Source organism: Accipiter gentilis, chromosome 9, assembly GCF_929443795.1.
Source record: "Accipiter gentilis chromosome 9, bAccGen1.1, whole genome shotgun sequence".
NCBI lineage: Eukaryota > Metazoa > Chordata > Aves > Accipitriformes > Accipitridae > Astur > Astur gentilis.
Window position 1 is genome coordinate 21,576,656 of NC_064888.1, and position 17,295 is coordinate 21,593,950.

A 17,295-nucleotide genomic window follows, 5' to 3' on the forward strand; every position below is an offset into this window, starting at 1 on the left:
TATAATGTTGGGGGGCTTCCATACGCTATTGTTGTATAGGAGTAGACTAAATAGTTACAACTGGTTTTAACTTCTTCTTTGGATAAATGAGTCCCTCTGGCTGCAAAGTACTCTATTTCTTGTGCACTGTGAATTTTGATGGCTCAGACATAAACATTAACAGTGAAAGGAAGTAGACAGGAAAATAGAAACGACAGCTGTGTAAAATACCTGGTTCTGACACTTATTCTGTCACAGGAAACTATTCAGTGTAGTGTGAACGATCCCAAGTGTGTTTCTACACAACAGCATGATTGGTGAAAACTAAGGAAATATTAAATGTGATGGAATTGCATATAACTCAGAACATCCTTCCAGATGAGAACTTATCTCTATACAAATCATGATTATATTCAAGTTTTCAAATAGGTATTAAATTCTGTGAAACAGCATTATAACTCCTGTATAAAACTTCCCATTTTAGAGAGAAAGTTGAATTGTGTTACAAAGCATGTCATTAACTCTGACCTTGAAGTGCTAGGTAATGTATTAATGTGCTTTTTAGGCCAGAATCCTGGCTTACCAGGTAAAGAAGATTGCAAAATTGATCATGTATTCTGTTACACTTCTTAAAAATCAAGTAACGTCCTGCTACTTATTTAAGACATTTCCAAAAATCAAGTCAGCAATAAAACACCACTGTGCAAAACCATACACATTTCACATGTGTACATTCACATTTCATAACATAAGTCTGCTTTGTGCCTTTGTTGCTGTGCCCTGCAGTATATGTGCTCTTTTTTAAATATTTGTTTTATGTTTTTCAAGTTCTCCTCAGAACCATGAGAGCTGCAAATACATGAGTTTCTTCTGAAGGAAAATTTAGATTCTTGGAGCATTGTCTTATATTTAGAAATAGTAAAAGTCCTTCACTGCTCCATTTCAGACCCATATGAATTCTATTGCAATTCCGTTTGTTTAGGGAGAATTAAAGAAATAGGTCTTGCCTTCCAATTAAGTTAAAATTCTCACTTTGAAGGAATGACTAATTCTTGATGCAAGTCTTTGAAGTGGTTGTGTCATTGTATCAAGAAGTAAAGTACACCTTTCAGACTATTTTTGGATTCCTTCTTAATTACAGAAACTCTCTGCACCCTTTATCTAACTGTGTGAATTACTTTATTTGTTGAGTCTGTTAGATTCCAACTATTGTGTTTTAATTTGGAGAACTGCTAGTTCATCTATTTAATTCATTAATACCTAGCAAAAAAGAGCTTAGTTTATCTACCTTCTCTATGTTAATGTGATCTGAGGTCATCTGTAGTGAGAAGTAGTGATCACAGTAATTCTTTGTTGCTGTATTCAGTGAATGGATTTGTGGTTGAGGGACAGAATAGTACTGATCTTTTTGCTTCTGTTTCTCATCAGCAAGCGGGGTTACTTTCATAGATGCTCCTTCTCCCAGCTCCTCTGGGAGCTCAGAAAATGTTTCATCTGCAGTCAGCCCTGCTACAGACAGTGGTTTGGAGTTGTCCTCACAGACTACCTCCAAGGAAGACCTGACAGACTTGGACCAAGTTGCTTCTTTGGGTCTTAATGCAGGAATCCCTTCATGTGAGGCCAAAGTCACTGAAAATCAAAATCAGCCGGAACTCCAGGTATATGGATATAACTTGCAAAGAAAAGTTCCAACTCCCAGCGTAATCAGTTGTGGGTTTAGCACACTTACTCTCTTTCTGTCTCTCTTTTTGGTCACAAGGTATATATTATATTTCAAAGCTTAGGGTCGGAATGAAACATTCTTTGCTATAAATGACTTGTAAATTCACAAACATTCATTCTTTGTTTTTGCTTGAGACCTTCCCCATTGGCTCAGAAATGATAACTGCAGCCCAACAATGCACTTACGTAGCTAATTGTACTCCTGCCAGTACCATTTACCTTAATTAAAGGAGAAACTGTTAGAGGGAAACACAGTGGAAATCTGCACAACTCATTTAATTATCTTCAGTGAACTATTTTACTTGAGTTTGTGGAAATTCAGCTGTTGATGTTTGTGCATGTGCATTGCTGTTGCTGTGAAATATAACAAACCTGAACAAAGGCCTTTGTCAGTAAATTTTCCTCAGAGTTGTCTGTGCTTCCCCTGCAACAGTATACTGTTGAGAGCATGGATTAGAGCTACAGGGAGCCTTTCAGAGCTGCAGATATTTTGGATGGTAGAAATGCTAGGAAGGCGTAGATAGAAACAGTGTGCTGAAATTATGTAACGTTTAAAACTAAAAAATGAGCCAAATCCTAACCTCAGGGGCAGTAAGAACTGACAGGTTATAGGATTATCTTCAAAGTCTTCAGTCTTGCAACCTAGAATTATGTAAAATAGATAAGAACTATTTGGAAGTGAAAGGGCAGAGAGGGCTGCAGATTATCTATAGGCGCTCTTTTCTCTTAAACTTTGTTTTCCTGCTCCTCTTCCATTAGTGACCTGTGTAGTTTTAATAGTTCTGAATTAACCATGAGCAAGTAAGCGTTTTTTTTTTTAGCTTGTCTAGTGCTTGTTAACTCATGTTTTGCTTCTTTCATTCTCAAATTACTGATACCAATGAAGAATGAAAGTCTGAGGGAGGGGAAGATCCAGTCAGCTTCTGTTGAGTCTATCCCTGAGGTCCTAGAGGAGTGCACATCTGTAGCAGAACATTCTGACTCTGCCTCAGTTCATGACATGGACTATGTAAATCCCCGAGGTGTACGTTTTACTCAGTCTTCCCAAAAAGAAGGTGAGAGGTGGGAAATGTTGTTAAAGTCCTTTCTCCTTTCCACTATTCTGTTTTATTTTCTGCTAAGAGGGTGATAAATCCTGTTCCTCAGTGGGTCTGTAACAATTTCATTTGTAACACTTGCTGGGCACCTGCAAAAAGCAAAAGCAAAGTTGAGTGCTAATCTCTTTTTCCTTTAGGAGCAGCACTGGTTCCATATGGGCTACCATGTATTAGAGAACTGTTCCGCTTTCTTATCTCACTCACCAACCCTCATGACCGCCACAACTCTGAGGTGATGATCCACATGGGGCTGCAGCTGCTAACTGTTGCCCTGGAGTCAGCACCCATTGCAAACTGCCAGCCCCTCTTGGGACTTGTGAAGGAGGAGTTGTGCCGGCATCTATTTCAAGTGAGTTTGGCTTATGCTAGCATAGCATATGTCACTGGGGAGTCAGATATTAATTTACATCAAAGAGTCTGTTGGAATTTAGTATTCTGAGGTTTGGCAGGTCTCAGTCTTCAAATAAGCTCTCTGCTGCATTGCAGTGAGAGCTCTGAATTGCAGCAGTGAAACAGCCATGTGCTATTTTCTTCAGACCAGGGCCAAGAAGGTGATTTGAATGAACTATTACTGTGAGATAACAGGGTGTTTCAATATAATTGGTTTTGAGGTAATTATGGATACAAGTTACCAGCTTAGTTGTAGGCAGAACCTTCAGAGTACCAAGCTATTAATTGCACAAAGGCCATCTCAGGCAGGTCTTCTCCCAAATTCCTTCTCCCCTAAGAGGATATGTGGACTTGGCAAAAGAACAAAGTTGTAGTAGGAAAAGTGTTACAAGCAGAAGGCAATTTAGTATTTTCATCCTTGCTAGCAAAAAGCAAGACCAGGAGGTTGGTTTTTTTAAATACCTGTGCTATGGGAGACAATATGTGTATCTCAAGGGTGTTGCAGGTGACACAGTACTGCTACTTACAGGACATAATGACTAGCCTTTGTAATTCTTAAAAGGGTTTTTTTTGTCTCTTGTTTAGCTGCTGAGTGTTGAACGGCTCAATCTGTATGCTACCTCCCTCAGGGTGTGCTTTCTTCTCTTTGAGAGCATGAGAGAGCACCTGAAATTCCAGCTGGAGGTGAGTTTTTTTTGAGTATCACTGGGTGCCTAGTAATAGTTTATTGGGCTTCAGTTAAATGCATATAGCTAGGCAGTAAGATATAGTCTAAATATTAATTTACCTTTGTATAAATGACTCGGTGAGTTATGGGTAGGCTTTGTGTAGGCCTTTTCTTGTTGGATAATAAAATGTCTTTGAGACTGGTGTACTGCACTGCTTGCCTTCATACTCTTTCTTTAGAATGGTAAGTCCAGGTGCACTGAATGGTAGAACTATTTGAAACCTTTTTACAACCTCCTTCAGAATGAGCCATCAATTAAGATGGAGTGTCATGTGGGAAGATGAAGCCTTTAAATCTATTTCTGTAGTCCTCGAAGCTATTCACTGTCCTGCTTTTTTTTTTTCTTTCCTTAAACTGAGCTGCCCTGTGTTTCTGCCAGATGTATGTCAAGAAGCTGATGGAAATAATCACTGTGGAAAACCCAAAGATGCCCTATGAAATGAAGGAGATGGCTTTGGAAGCCATTGTTCAGCTGTGGAGGATTCCCAGTTTTGTGACAGAGCTCTACATTAACTATGACTGTGACTACTACTGTGCCAACGTCTTCGAGGAGCTCACCAAGCTGCTCTCCAAGGTGCTGAAACGCGGGCCGGGGGCTGCCGGCCTCAGCGGGCTGGAGGGAGGGAGCAGCGGGGTGCCGAAGGGGAAGCCAGTAACTCAGAACAAGGGTTAGTGCAGATGCAGAACTTAATAATGGGAGTGGTCTGTAGAGATGAAGGTGGCCATTTAACATTTGGAAGTAGAAGAAAAAAGAATAGCCATGATGCTTTAATAATGTCAGAGCAGACAAACCATTAAGTATATGCTAGAAGGCTTTGTGTGAAAAGTTTAGGGTCTTCTGTTGTATGCTTCAGGCTTCCTCAAGCTGTGGGGGAAACTGCCTTCCCCCATTACAGCGAAAGTGGCATGAAAGTTGACTAATACTTATGTTTTATTTCCCAGAATGCCTTCCCGGTTTCTGGACAGCTCTATACTGTCCATCTGCTGTCTCTGGAAGCGTTGCTGACAGTGATAGATAGCACTGAGGCACATTGCCAGGCCAAAGTGCTGAGTAACATACATCAACAAGAGAAGGAAGTTGTCAAATCCAGCCCAGAAACCATGAGCAGCACCAAAGAAACAAGCAATAGTAAGACCCCTTTCTTTGATTTTTTGATATTAAGCTTAGCCTTGTGCTAAACTTGCAGATCTTGTTTTGGTAGCTGACGTAGTAAGCTCCTTAAATATATGTTTTCAGTCTTCATGTTGCATGTTTTGTAACTACACACTTAAGTTAATAACCTTGATATTTGTAAAATTTACAGATATTAAAATGTGCCCCTCGTGAAGCTTTATATAAAGGCCATGTCAAGACTGGCAGTCACAACAGAAGGAGGGTGTGCCATGAAATTCATCTAGACAAAATACTGAGGAAACACAGTTACTGGGGGAAACTCCTTTGAATAAGCACATGTTGAGTTTAGAGTTATCAGTTCATTATTTCTCTGTTGATAGCTCTTTCCTTGGCTTATGGGTTTGTTTATGTGTGGGTTGTTTTTTTTTATTTTTGTTTTTCTTCTTTTTTTTTTTTTTAAACTTATACAGATAATGAGAGGGTACTCAGTGAGGGAAAATCTTCCAGTGCAGTCTCAGAGCCAGCTGGGGCATGTCCTCCCACCAGTGGGTGCCTTATGGCTGATCAGATGAAGGAGGGCTGCGTGGAATTGGAAGGAGGAAGTGAGGCAGGTAATGGTCGCTGTGGTACCCTGACACTCTGTGTATCTACTGAGAATGGTCCTGACATTTGCTGACTGGTCTTGCTATACTGTAGACCACTGTAGCTATTGTGTGTTCAAAACTGGGAAGAGTATGTGGTGGATATTTGTTTATTATATGTGTGCTATATATGCCTACTAACTGTTGCATTTCTTCTGGGAGGGAGTTAGATCTGGTGGGTCACTTTGGGGAAAAAGTGAGTTAAATTCATACCAGTGCTTAGTATTTTTAAGGTAGTCAAGGGCTGTCCAGGGGATCAGTGATTCCAGCCAGAAAATTAAATCTTGTGGATGTGTGAAATTGTCCAGGACAAGAAGCTACTAAGCAATTATGCTGAAGAAAATGTGGGTGGGAGGAATGTAGTAATTGAATAGTAGGAGTGTGACTGCCATTTGCAGGGCAGCACATTGGAGCAAAACTCCATGACTGAAAGTTACAATGGGACACTACAGTGGGCTGAGTACCACTCTGAGGATAAGTTTGACTGTAATGACGCTTTGTCCTTCTAGCTGAGAAAAGTATCCCCAGGAAGCCTACTCGATTTTCTTGTATCCTTCCAAGCCCTCAAGAACTTATGCAGATTAAGAAAAAAAAGAAGGTATGATTTGGAATATACTACAAATGGATCTTTGAGTGTTCTCCTTGTTTTCCATCCCATGTGGGCTTTGCATGACTGGTCATATCTCAGAAATTTTGAGTTCTGGTCTCTGCTGATAAGAATTAAATAGTCACTGGAAATCCTGCTACACTGCAGAGACAGCAGTGATTATTATCTGTTCTGGTTTAGTTGTGCTAAAAGTTGCAAGAGGTGTTGGGGAAACTTTGTGGCACAATTTGTAAGCTATGTCCATCTGATTCTGGGTGGGGAAGTTGCTGGATCTAGTTGCATTGTATGGAGATAATAAGGTACTTTGATCAAAAAGGACAAGTTCCCTACTCTTATCAAAGCTGTAAATGGGGAGCATACCGAGAGGCCTGTGGTAGAAATTAACAGTCTAGCCTGCTATTCCAATTTTTTTATTCCCATGTTTGTTTATCATAAGGATGACTGAAAAGATTGTCCTGTGTGGACAAAGCGCCATGGACAATGGACAAAAAGCCATTCTTTGCCTATAGGTCTGTTTCTTTGAATCTCATTAATCCATGTAACACTCTGAACTTTGTACAGCTTTTCCATTCCCTGAGTGGTTCCAGTCTATGTCTAGTGTTGACAAAAGTGCTCCATGCTGATGGCTTTGTACTTATCTCCTGTCCTGTGTCAAACATCAAGTACTGTTCTGCTTGTTCACCTCCAGAGACAGTGGATGAATATGATATCTAAAGTCCCTATGTGTTACATGGGACTGGGTTTTTTTGGTTGTGTTGTTGTTTTTTTTCATTCACAGATGTTCTTTGTACAGATTTTGCTCTCTTTGCACAACATATACATGAGGTAGTTAGGTTATTTGGGAATTGAGAGATTACTAAATTTCAATATGAAAATGGCATGTATTCTGGATGAAACATGAGTGGCGGGGTAAGGAGCCAGATGATACATTGGAAAAAGAAATTAATGTCTTTGAACAATTAATTGGTGGTAAAGAGAAAGGTTTTTGATTTCTACCTAAAAGGCTTCTGACCTCTCTCTGCAGCATAGGTGGTTTTATTTTACATTATTATGTGGGAGTGGTGGTCATATTAGTTTAAACTTATTTAAACAGAAATACTGAAGAAAGTACAACAGATCTCTTTTTACTGCCATACTAATCTGCGCTTTGTGATCTGTTCTGGCAGTCTGGATCTGAATGTAATTTAAATCATTGGTTTCTCTCTAGGAAGTCTGCTGCAGTACTTAGGAACTTGGTTCTTTACCTACAACACAGTGCTGCAGTGGGATAATGCTAACTGGCTTCCCGAGCCACAAGGACAGTGGGCGGAAGTGATTGTCTGCACAGTCTTCAAAGGAACCACCAAGTTTTGGCATTAGCTAATTTCTAAGAAATGAATATTGATTTAGTTAATATTTCATTTGTAACCCTTTGCTTTGCATTAAATCTAGCTTTCATGGCAGCTTTGCTGATGGACTTTGTGTGAAAGTCCATTGTTGAGAAGGGAGCTTGCATAGTGCTTCTACTGTTCTAACAGAAAACCTCTGATAATACTTCAGCTTTACTGTGCTGGAAAACAAGGTTAGAAGAAATGAAGAGCATTGTGAGTGGCTGAGAGTTCCTTAAAGTTCCAGGCAGTCCTAGAAAAAGGGCGGTGCCTTACACTACAGCAGAGGGCAGAAGGGTGTTCATAAATCTGTTAGTTTGCCCAGGGAAAACCCTTTCCTCACCTTGAATCTGCTAATGGTTTCATCCTGAGCATGTAAACAGGGCACACAAAACATTCAGCTTAAGTGATGTTGATGCTGACATGGCACCAGCACGTTCTGCTTCCTTTAACCTCTGAAGTACTAAACATTACCACAGCTGGAAGGAGGAGAAAAGCTAAATAATAGCAGAAAACAAATTATGCATCAAATGGAAAGTCTTCTTTGATGTTTCCAAAGGCAATGAACAGAAGCTCAGAAGCATGGGACTGACATGATTATAAATGCAGTGCAAGCTGCCAGCAGTCTGGTCTCCTTTCAGATGGTCTTAAGAAGTATAACCAGTCCATAGAATACCCTAGGGCTTGGGTTACAGGATTTACAGCTGAACAGAAATGCTGTTAGTGTCATACAGTCCCTTCAGGCCAGGGCAGCACTTGGTTATTATTTTGTTATGCCCTCACAGGGTCCTTGTGCACTCCATGCTATTTCAGGGTCTGTGTTTCACTGCAATTTGAGGATGTTCACACAGGCAGGGGAAGCAGAGCAGAGGGCTGGTGGCTTCTGAGGCACTGAGAAACCCAGGGGAGCTAGTAATCATGATGGTCACGAATTTAGTTCACTAGGTCATTGCTAGCAGTTTGATCGTGATAGGAGCTAACAGGGACCTGACATTTATTCTGGTGCCTTAGTAAAGTTCATACAGTTGTTTGTGCTTTTGGTTTTTCTGAACACCACCAAGAACATCCAGTTAACCCTTTCTTAGTCAGGTGTTTTATTACACCATGACTGTGGTACAGTCTAGTTCCCTAAAATGAGAATCAAGCAGGGCAGAGTAGTTGACTTCCCTTCAAAGCCAAAAATGTACCTGCTCTTACAAGCCTACAGATACCCTTGTCATGCTGAAATACCGAATGTTCCTGGGACTATGTTTCACTAGCAGAATGTTTTCTGGTTCTTAGTTTAAGCTTTTGCAGCACTTCTTCCTTGCACCTGCTCAATGAGTGCCAAGGGTTCTTGCTGCATGTCTCCTGGCACTGAGGTAGCGTACGAGAGCCTGGAGCCAAAGGGGACAGAAGAGGGCATGGAGCAGTGCTGCTGTTGTAACTGGGTAGAGTTGATCTTGCCACACGTCTGGAGTTCATCAGAGATCTTCCTCTGCTCTGTTTACATACTAGAGCAGGTGAGGCATTTGAGTTAGCAGTGCTAATTGCTTGGTGAAATGTCAAAGCTTTTCAAAGACAGCAGCTCATGCTTGCTCTATCCAGTATTATTTGATGGTGAATCCTTGTGATGAAATGCAGGTTTTCTGGCCTTGGTTAGCCTTCTTGATGGATTTACACAGTACAATAAACTTGATCATGCTGAGGTTGATCTATTTTATACTTTTGCTTTTGGTTCAAATGCCAAGAACAATCTAAAGCAAGAAATGCACTTCAAGCTTGTAATTATCAGAATGTCTCCTTCAGCTCCTGATAACCGGCACAGAGCAGTTCAACCAAAAGCCAAAGAAAGGTATACAGTTTCTGCAGGAGAAGAACCTTCTTGCCACCCCCATCGACAACAACGAGGTGGCCAGGTGGCTACGGGAAAATCCTCGCCTGGACAAAAAGATGATTGGGGAGTTTGTGAGTGACCGTAAGAACATAGACTTGCTGGAAAGCTTTGTGGGGTGAGTATCTTTCTGTATCTCTTAATTCAGAAAGAGGTGAAAGTTAAAAAAGAGTTCAGTGATGAAAAAAGCAGTAGAAAAGTAGTTCCTGGAGACATTGGATTTGTATTGCTTGGTTCTCTGTGTAGCACCGTGCCTTAATTCTATGCACCTCTTGCATATGGTAATACCTTAGATACCTATGATAGTATGATACTCAAGCTCCTTCCAGTAGGGCCAGTATCTGTGAAGACTGGAGAGATGATTACACACATAATCACCTGTAGGACTGTTGACTCTCTTTTATTGGTTTTTGCATGTTAATGATATATTTCTTCTCACCCTCCCCTCTTCACTGTCTGTTCTCTGTGAAATCTAGTATTCTGATGCTGAAACAAACAAGATTGTAGTCAGTAAGTTTATCCTACCTTTCCCATCCTGTTTCATTTCCTCACTGCATTTCATTCTTCTCGCAGGACTTTCAGCTTCCAAGGTTTAAGGCTGGATGAAGCTTTACGGCTTTATCTAGAGGCTTTCAGATTACCAGGAGAGGCGCCGGTAATCCAGAGACTGTTGGAAGCCTTCACAGAACATTGGAGGGTGTGTACTTGGTGGGCAGAAAGCTCAAAACTGCATTCTTTCTTGTGCATCTGCTTGCCATGATGGACGTGTCAGATCAAATTGCCTATGATAAGCTTACTGTGCCCTGCAGGCAGCAGCTGTTGTTTTGTAGGAGATGGCAGTAGCACATAGATTTCCAGGGTGCTTTTTGGAAGCTGGAGCCAGAGCCTGGGATTTTTGTTTGTCCCAGAGATGATTTGGTACCATGGGTAGGAAAATGGCTGTCTTGGGTTACTGATATCACTGTTCCTGTAGGACTAATCTGTGCATACATTTGCCTTTCAGAAATCAAATGGATCCCCATTTGCTAATAGTGATGCCTGCTTTGCCCTGGCCTATGCAGTCATTATGCTGAACACTGACCAGCACAACCATAATGTCCGCAAACAGAATGTCCCAATGACTCTGGAGGTGGGTGTTAACACTGTAGGCACCTGTCTTCTCTGGTTTTGACGGCAATGTAGTACCTGGTTTTTTTCTCAGTGGCATTCTCTTTTTTTCCCTGGCATTCATCACTCATGCACACAATAAGCTCGTGTGCAGCACTAAAGTTGAGTACAGTTGGAGAGAGGAGCTGTGGACAAGGGGCAGTCTGAAGAATTAACAAGCTTAGCAGACAACTTGCCCAGTTTATCAAGAGGCTTGTGTCTGTGTGAGCAAACTGTATCCTAAGACATAGTAAGAATGAGAAGGTTATTGAACCACTGTGGGCTTCTAGAGAGTTCAAGTCCTGTGAGTGTCAGTGTAGTGGTACAGACCTGTCATTCCATGATGTCCAGCCTCAGCTAAGGATGTGTATGTTGTGTCTCTGTTCTTTCCTTGTGAGCAGAGACAGGGATTGCTGCACGCTACTGCCATAAAGAATAGCATTTAGTCTTTGAACTTTGAGGCTGCATGTTGAAGAACACAGGAAAATCTGCTTCTGGTACCATGAAAAACAAGCTGAGTACTGATCCTAGCCAGGCAGTTAAAGCTGGAGATACTAGGAATTAACATTGGTGTAACTTTTTTCAGGAATTTCGGAAGAACCTGAAAGGTGTGAATGGAGGCAAAGACTTTGAACAGGACATATTAGAAGACATGTACCATGCCATCAAGTAAGAATCAACCTGTCAACTGCTTGTATGCAGAGAGCAAACTAGAATTGTTTGGTCTGTGAGACCTCTGGAGAGTACGGAGAGAGACTCACCGATCATGTGTCTGTTTGCCTGTGGGGCTGTGGTAACAAGCCTGTCACAGTGATTGCACTAGATTTGTATCTTTGGATTCTTGCCATGGTATTTTAATCCACAGAGCTTAAGCTAAAATTAAAAAACACATTACTTTCATCAACATGTAAAAAAAATGGCTGAGCAAGACCAGCACATGTGAAATGCTGCATCTAAGGCGGCTCTGTTCTCCAGACCAGGCCTTTAGACTTCTTCAGAACTTTTTATGTATTGCTAGAGATAGTATCTTGTCCCCAAGACAGCACTGGTGCCCTGACATAGCATGTCCAGGTCTCAGTTTCTTATGTTCTGCTTTTGAGCTCTTCATATGAGGTTGCTGTCTGCACCAATCTCTTCTGCTACCCCTGAGGCTCTTGGCACACTGACTGGTATTTGAGGAGAATTCCTGGTGGCTGAGGCCCTTTTGTGCACAGACTAGCTCTGGGCAGGGAGCTTTAATAATAGCTCAGAAGTCTAGCCTATCAGTAAATCCAGGCCCAGCCAATTTGAAGCTGAGAGGATTACATCTCCGAGGAGACAATCTGTGGCAGGCAGTGGCTCGGGCTGGAAGCAGGGCGGTGTGATAAGGCTGACCCTCCCTCCCTTTTGAGCCTTCTCTGGGAAGGTGGGGATGCTGCCTGTACTAAACATCTAGAAATTCATAAGTAGCTCTGGCTTTCACATAGAGCTCTAGTTTTGATTGGCCTCTCTCCCCTGAGGGTGTTCTTAATGTGTTGAGTAGTACCCTGAGAATATCCTCATATCTCTCAGTTATGCAGTGCCTCTGTCCCAGTCTATTCCCCCTTATTCTCCCTTCATCAGATACTTCAGCTTTTTCAGTATGTTCTATGGCTAAAACAATTGGTATCATTTCAGTATTGCTCCATCTTGGATAGATTGCCCCAGTGTCATAGATGAGATTGAGGAACCGTTTGCTTTATTTGTATTATTAGGGGGAAGAAAAAAATCACTGTAATCTGTACAGAGCAGTGCATGGTCTCTTCAGGATCTCAGCATTTCACTTTTGAGCACAGTTTAATTTCCTGAGGCTTTTCAAGTAAACCCATTCACTTTCTTCAGTCTAATCAAATAATGGGTTCTTAGAAAAAATACGCTATTGAGTGCAAACATATTTTCCTGTATAATCTCAGTAATGACTGCTCTTGTCAAAATATGCAGGCACCTGAAACTGGGAAGAGCTTATTTCTTATGCATAAATCAAGAGGGTTTTTTTTATAGTTGTTTTTAGCACATGAAAATTGCTCGTTTGGCAACTGAAGCATGTTATTTTTTGATTGTTGCAGAAAGACCTCTACTTTTCAGATTGGCTGCAATCTACTATTCTTAGTAGATTTGAGACTCTTGTTCAATTAGTTGGTCATTTGGAGAGGGTTCTCTCTTATGCGATGTTACCCAAGTCTAGGGAGTATGTATTTAGGCTTGATATATTTTAATCTGGGATTGCAAGTACTACTTGGCATTAATCATAATTATTTTATTATTGTATAGCTTTAATCAAGTTAGAGTAAGGAGCTGTGGTACTCTGGTTATGAATCACCCATCATGCATTTGGTTTCTTGATTTAGCTTTAATTTTGCACTACTTGGCTTTCTCTTATTTGACTTTGGCATAGTACTCATGCCTACTGTTGACTGCAGTGGTACAACAATTTTATTTTTTTTTTTTAATCTGGGAATAATGAGATATGCAGAGCACTCTAACAGGATGAGAGTTGGGATGGGGAAGTGAAGCTATGCCAGTGTGCTGTCCAAAATTTCCCATCATTTAACTGCAGTATGTATTGCATTTTGTACTTGTTGTGTTAGGTAGCTGCTTCTTCAATACTACCCTTACACAGTTGATGCTGGGACACACCAGACGTGATATCCATGATATCAAAGAGGGGCAGCAGAAGCAGGCAGGTCTAGGAAAACGGAATGTTTCTGGAGCTGGCAAAATCACTCCAGAGTAGGTATTGCTTAGCTTTGGGACCATGTAATGAAAGGCACTGTGTAAATGTTAGGTTTGGCTCAGAATGAAAAATTCAACCTTTCTGCCTTCCTCCCTTGTAGAAATGATGAGATAGTGATGCCAGAAGAACAGACGGGCCTGGTGAAGGAAAACTATATCTGGAATGTCCTGCTACATCGTGGTGCCACTGATGAAGGAATATTTCTCCATGTGCCTCCCGGAAGCTATGACCATGATCTGTTCACCATGACGTGGGGGCCAACTATTGCAGCACTTTCTTACGTTTTTGACAAGAGCTTAGAAGAAACAATCATCCAGAAAGCTATCTCTGGTTTCAGGTAACTCTTGCATTCATGAAGACCCAGGAGAGTTAAAGTGTGGCCATTGTCTCCTGTTTATCTGCTAGAGACAATACAGTGAATATCAACTGTTACTTTTCCTAGCAGTTGAAGAGCATTTTATTGTGACCTACAGTCCTCTAGCTTTGTTCTGTCATTTGTATTGATTCATCCCATCTTGGCCTCTCTTCGTTGCTGCTCACTGTTTGGCTTGACTGCTGTGTTGTAATAAATCAAAGTGCCTGGGGTATGTATTTTTAAACTTCAGCCTGCTTACATTTAAAAGACCTGCTGACATAACTGTGCTGCTTAGAAGTGAGGGGAAAAAGTCACTCTTAACTTGCACAGTGATGCTGGCACAATCCCTGTATATGAACAAAACCTCTCGTGTGTGAGGCCATAGCTGTGGCTGAATGGGATGGGGGACTTTTTTTTTCTTTTTTTCTTTGCCAGATGACCAGTATTCAAAAAACTTGCTATCTGTGAGAAAATGTATTGGAACGATCTTTGGTCATTCTTAGATCCAGACAAAATGATGCCTTAAGCATAGTTTTAAAGCTTTGTTAATATACTGCTGTAGCCATGATCTTTTGGAAACTAGACCTTCAACACTACCACCAATCTCAGCAGCTCTCTTTCTTATGTCAAGACAGGAGATTAATTATATTGGCTCAGGTGCAAGTGGTCTGTCTGTTTAGACTCACTTCTTGAAAGTGATCCTTGCATCAGCACAGACAAATATCAGAATCTATGGATGAGGACTGAGATTATTTGAGGGATAATAGTAGAATTCTATACATCAGCACTCTATGAATGGGTGGAGAGGAAGGTCTAAAATGTCAACAGAGAGGCTCTCTGATTTGCTGTCCTGTAGACAGACTTGTCTGTGCTGACTTATTACATTGTTTTCTGTTTTTTTTCTTTCCTCAGAAAATGTGCAATGATTTCTGCTCACTATGGCCTTAGTGATGTGTTTGACAATCTCATAATTTCTCTCTGCAAGTTTACAGCCCTCAGCAGCGAGGTAAGTTTGCAAGGAGGGGAAAGAAGCATGGCTTTTAGCATATCAGAGCTCTCTTCCATTGTTAAGCAGTAATACTTGCTTATTTTAGTTATCACAGTAACTGTAGATATCTATCAGCCCCTGCCCAGAGTTTTCTGGAGGAGGCAATGAAGAGTGTGTAGTGAGGTAGGACTTCCACAGGACAAGTTCAAGTATGCAAATTTCTTTCTACTCACTCACAAGTGGCAGTTTGTGCAGAGCAGAATGCTGTGATGTAGAAGTGTTTATTCCACCTACTTTATCTGAGGAGACTTAGATCCCTCTGTGATCAAGACAGTGATCATCCACGATCCCAAGCAAGTTTATGCATTTCAGCTATTGAATATTTAGTTATGGGGCATATATGGTGCCAAGAGGGACTGTTTTGTGAGCTGTTCTTCCAAAGTGTAGGGGCTGTGCATCCACCCAGCATAAAGGGGTTACAAAAACAAATGCTTTGAATTGTTGGTTGGTGTGTGAAGTCTGGTAATAAGATCAGCTGTTAGCCCCACTTTTGGCAAGCCCTAAAGACTGTTTCTGTGGATTGTACTGTGAGAATAAATTCAAGGTGCAGTGGTTGGTGTAAGCTTTTTTTTGCCCAAATCTGTTTGTGTTACAGCATCAGCCTGTTTTTCCCAAGGTGTTTGATAAGACAGTGTGTGGCAGACCATGCTTTGTGCTAAGGAGAAGATGACAGCAAATCCTTTAAAGGGTCAGAATTTGCAAAGAATCTCACAGCATTGCTCTGAGAACCAGTGCAAGACCCACAGTGAGCAGAATAGAATTGCCACATGTACAAAAAAGGGAAAAAAGATGATTCAAGGCTGAAAGCATGGGAGTATAAAGGCCAAGACAGGTGATTTTTTTTTAAATCCCTTGAAGGGATAGCAGAAAGGGAATGGTCCTCCAAATTCAGTTAATGGAAATGGAATTGTTTGGACTGGGTGTTTTTTATCACTTCCATTCTGGCACTGGTAGCAGCATAAAGGTACCAGGTTGACTATTAAAAGGCAAAGGAATCCCAAGCTTTGGATTCCCTCTTCCTTTACAGCATACAACAGTAAAGGTTAAATACTTGATCCTCTTCAGGCATACCAAACCTTGAGACAACCAATAGATAACACAAGCAGAGGAATGTCTGCCATGAAACAACTATTTGACACAGATTTACATAGTAGAAGCAACTAGAGTAAGCCCTCAGAGGCACAAGCTGTTGCCAGCTGCATCCCATCTAGTTGTGAGACTGGAATCTGGAGCAGTCCAAGGTCTGTGTAAATTAAGCAAGCATGTCTTTTGGTGATGACATAGAATCAGGGACTTCTGGATTTGAAGAAAGCTGTGAGTTCTTGTCTTTGGTCAGATTCCAAGTACACCAATTACTTTCTGCTGTCCTAAATTCCTGTAAGGCTTGGAGACAGTAGTGGAATATGGCAACTGAACAAATATTTGAGAGACTGTCTGGTGGAAGGAGAGAAGGAGGAGCTGTCTTCAGGGGCAGGGGAGACAAAAACAAAGAGCAACTGTTAGAAAGCAAGGGAAGAACATCAAAGTGTCACTTAGCAGCTAGTGAATTCCCAGGTCAGATCATCCTGGTGATCAGGCAGCCTCTTCAAGCACTGCAATTGCTCGGCCACTTTGGTTGAAAGAAGAGGAATGGAAAGGAACGTGGAGGGGAATTAAGTGATTTAAGAAGAGTGAGTGCCAGACTTCTTGATCCACAGTTAAGACACATACTGACTCAGTGTATAAGTAGTAGCAAAACCCCTGTGTGTTTTAATTCAGTGGTTGTGGCTTACTGCCACAATGCAAAACCGGGCATATTGTTGTTTGCACTCTGAGATTTCAGTGATGTATGTATTCATGTGTTTTCCCCCTAGCAACAACAGAAAAAACAAATTGGTTGTCACATCTCTGCCCAACTTCCAGATTGGCACTTCTAATGGAGTTCACCTCTAGATCAAAGACCCATTTTAATAATAGTTTTGCCAGCAGTCTGGCTGAAGCAAAAGCTAGTTTTTCTGAACTTGAGGTCTGAGATTGGAAGAGCCACATTTTCAATCCATCCTATCTCCTGTCTTCTCTGTCCTTTCTTCATGAGGAATAAACATGGCTTTTGTCCGTATAAGCAAGAGAACGGCAAACCCCATCCCTTGTCAAAAGGAACATTGCAGTGAGCTTAAGTAACTGCAGAAACATGGAGGATGTTACAGTATCTGATACTAGCTCACATGGTTGCTAGGTTTTTTTCTTGTTTTGGCAGCATATACTTGATTGGTTTAAATGACTTAGCACACTTTCTGTATTTTGAAGAGCTGTGGGTGTGTTGAACAGATTATGAGGAATTGTGATCCAGCAATTATTGGCAGAGACTGTATGTCAGGGTTCATCACTCTTACTTTGAATCTTGCTGTTAAGTAGTGGTAGGAGTAGCTTTGCAAGTCAGTAATGCTTTTGGCCATAGTTTCCTTCTCTAATAGTAAAGCAGAGTAATTGCTGCTTCC

The 17,295-nt window shown here is 41.2% G+C and overlaps 1 protein-coding gene across 5 annotated transcripts in view; it reads left to right on the forward strand.

Annotated features, from left to right (window-relative positions):
• GBF1 (golgi brefeldin A resistant guanine nucleotide exchange factor 1) overlaps nucleotides 1-17,295 on the forward strand; it is a 110,197-nt gene that overhangs the window by 79,879 nt on the left and 13,023 nt on the right. For all 5 annotated transcript variants that reach the window (XM_049810948.1, XM_049810950.1, XM_049810949.1 and 2 more), the window contains 14 exons: nucleotides 1,408-1,637; nucleotides 2,588-2,756; nucleotides 2,936-3,147; nucleotides 3,774-3,872; nucleotides 4,295-4,489; nucleotides 4,858-5,044; nucleotides 5,500-5,640; nucleotides 6,180-6,268; nucleotides 9,433-9,635; nucleotides 10,091-10,214; nucleotides 10,521-10,646; nucleotides 11,250-11,332; nucleotides 13,516-13,752; nucleotides 14,683-14,776. In XM_049810948.1, the coding sequence (XP_049666905.1) occupies nucleotides 1,408-1,637; nucleotides 2,588-2,756; nucleotides 2,936-3,147; nucleotides 3,774-3,872; nucleotides 4,295-4,489; nucleotides 4,858-5,044; nucleotides 5,500-5,640; nucleotides 6,180-6,268; nucleotides 9,433-9,635; nucleotides 10,091-10,214; nucleotides 10,521-10,646; nucleotides 11,250-11,332; nucleotides 13,516-13,752; nucleotides 14,683-14,776 (2,189 nt within the window). The remainder of the gene's footprint in view (nucleotides 1-1,407; nucleotides 1,638-2,587; nucleotides 2,757-2,935; nucleotides 3,148-3,773; nucleotides 3,873-4,294; nucleotides 4,490-4,857; nucleotides 5,045-5,499; nucleotides 5,641-6,179; nucleotides 6,269-9,432; nucleotides 9,636-10,090; nucleotides 10,215-10,520; nucleotides 10,647-11,249; nucleotides 11,333-13,515; nucleotides 13,753-14,682; nucleotides 14,777-17,295) is intronic.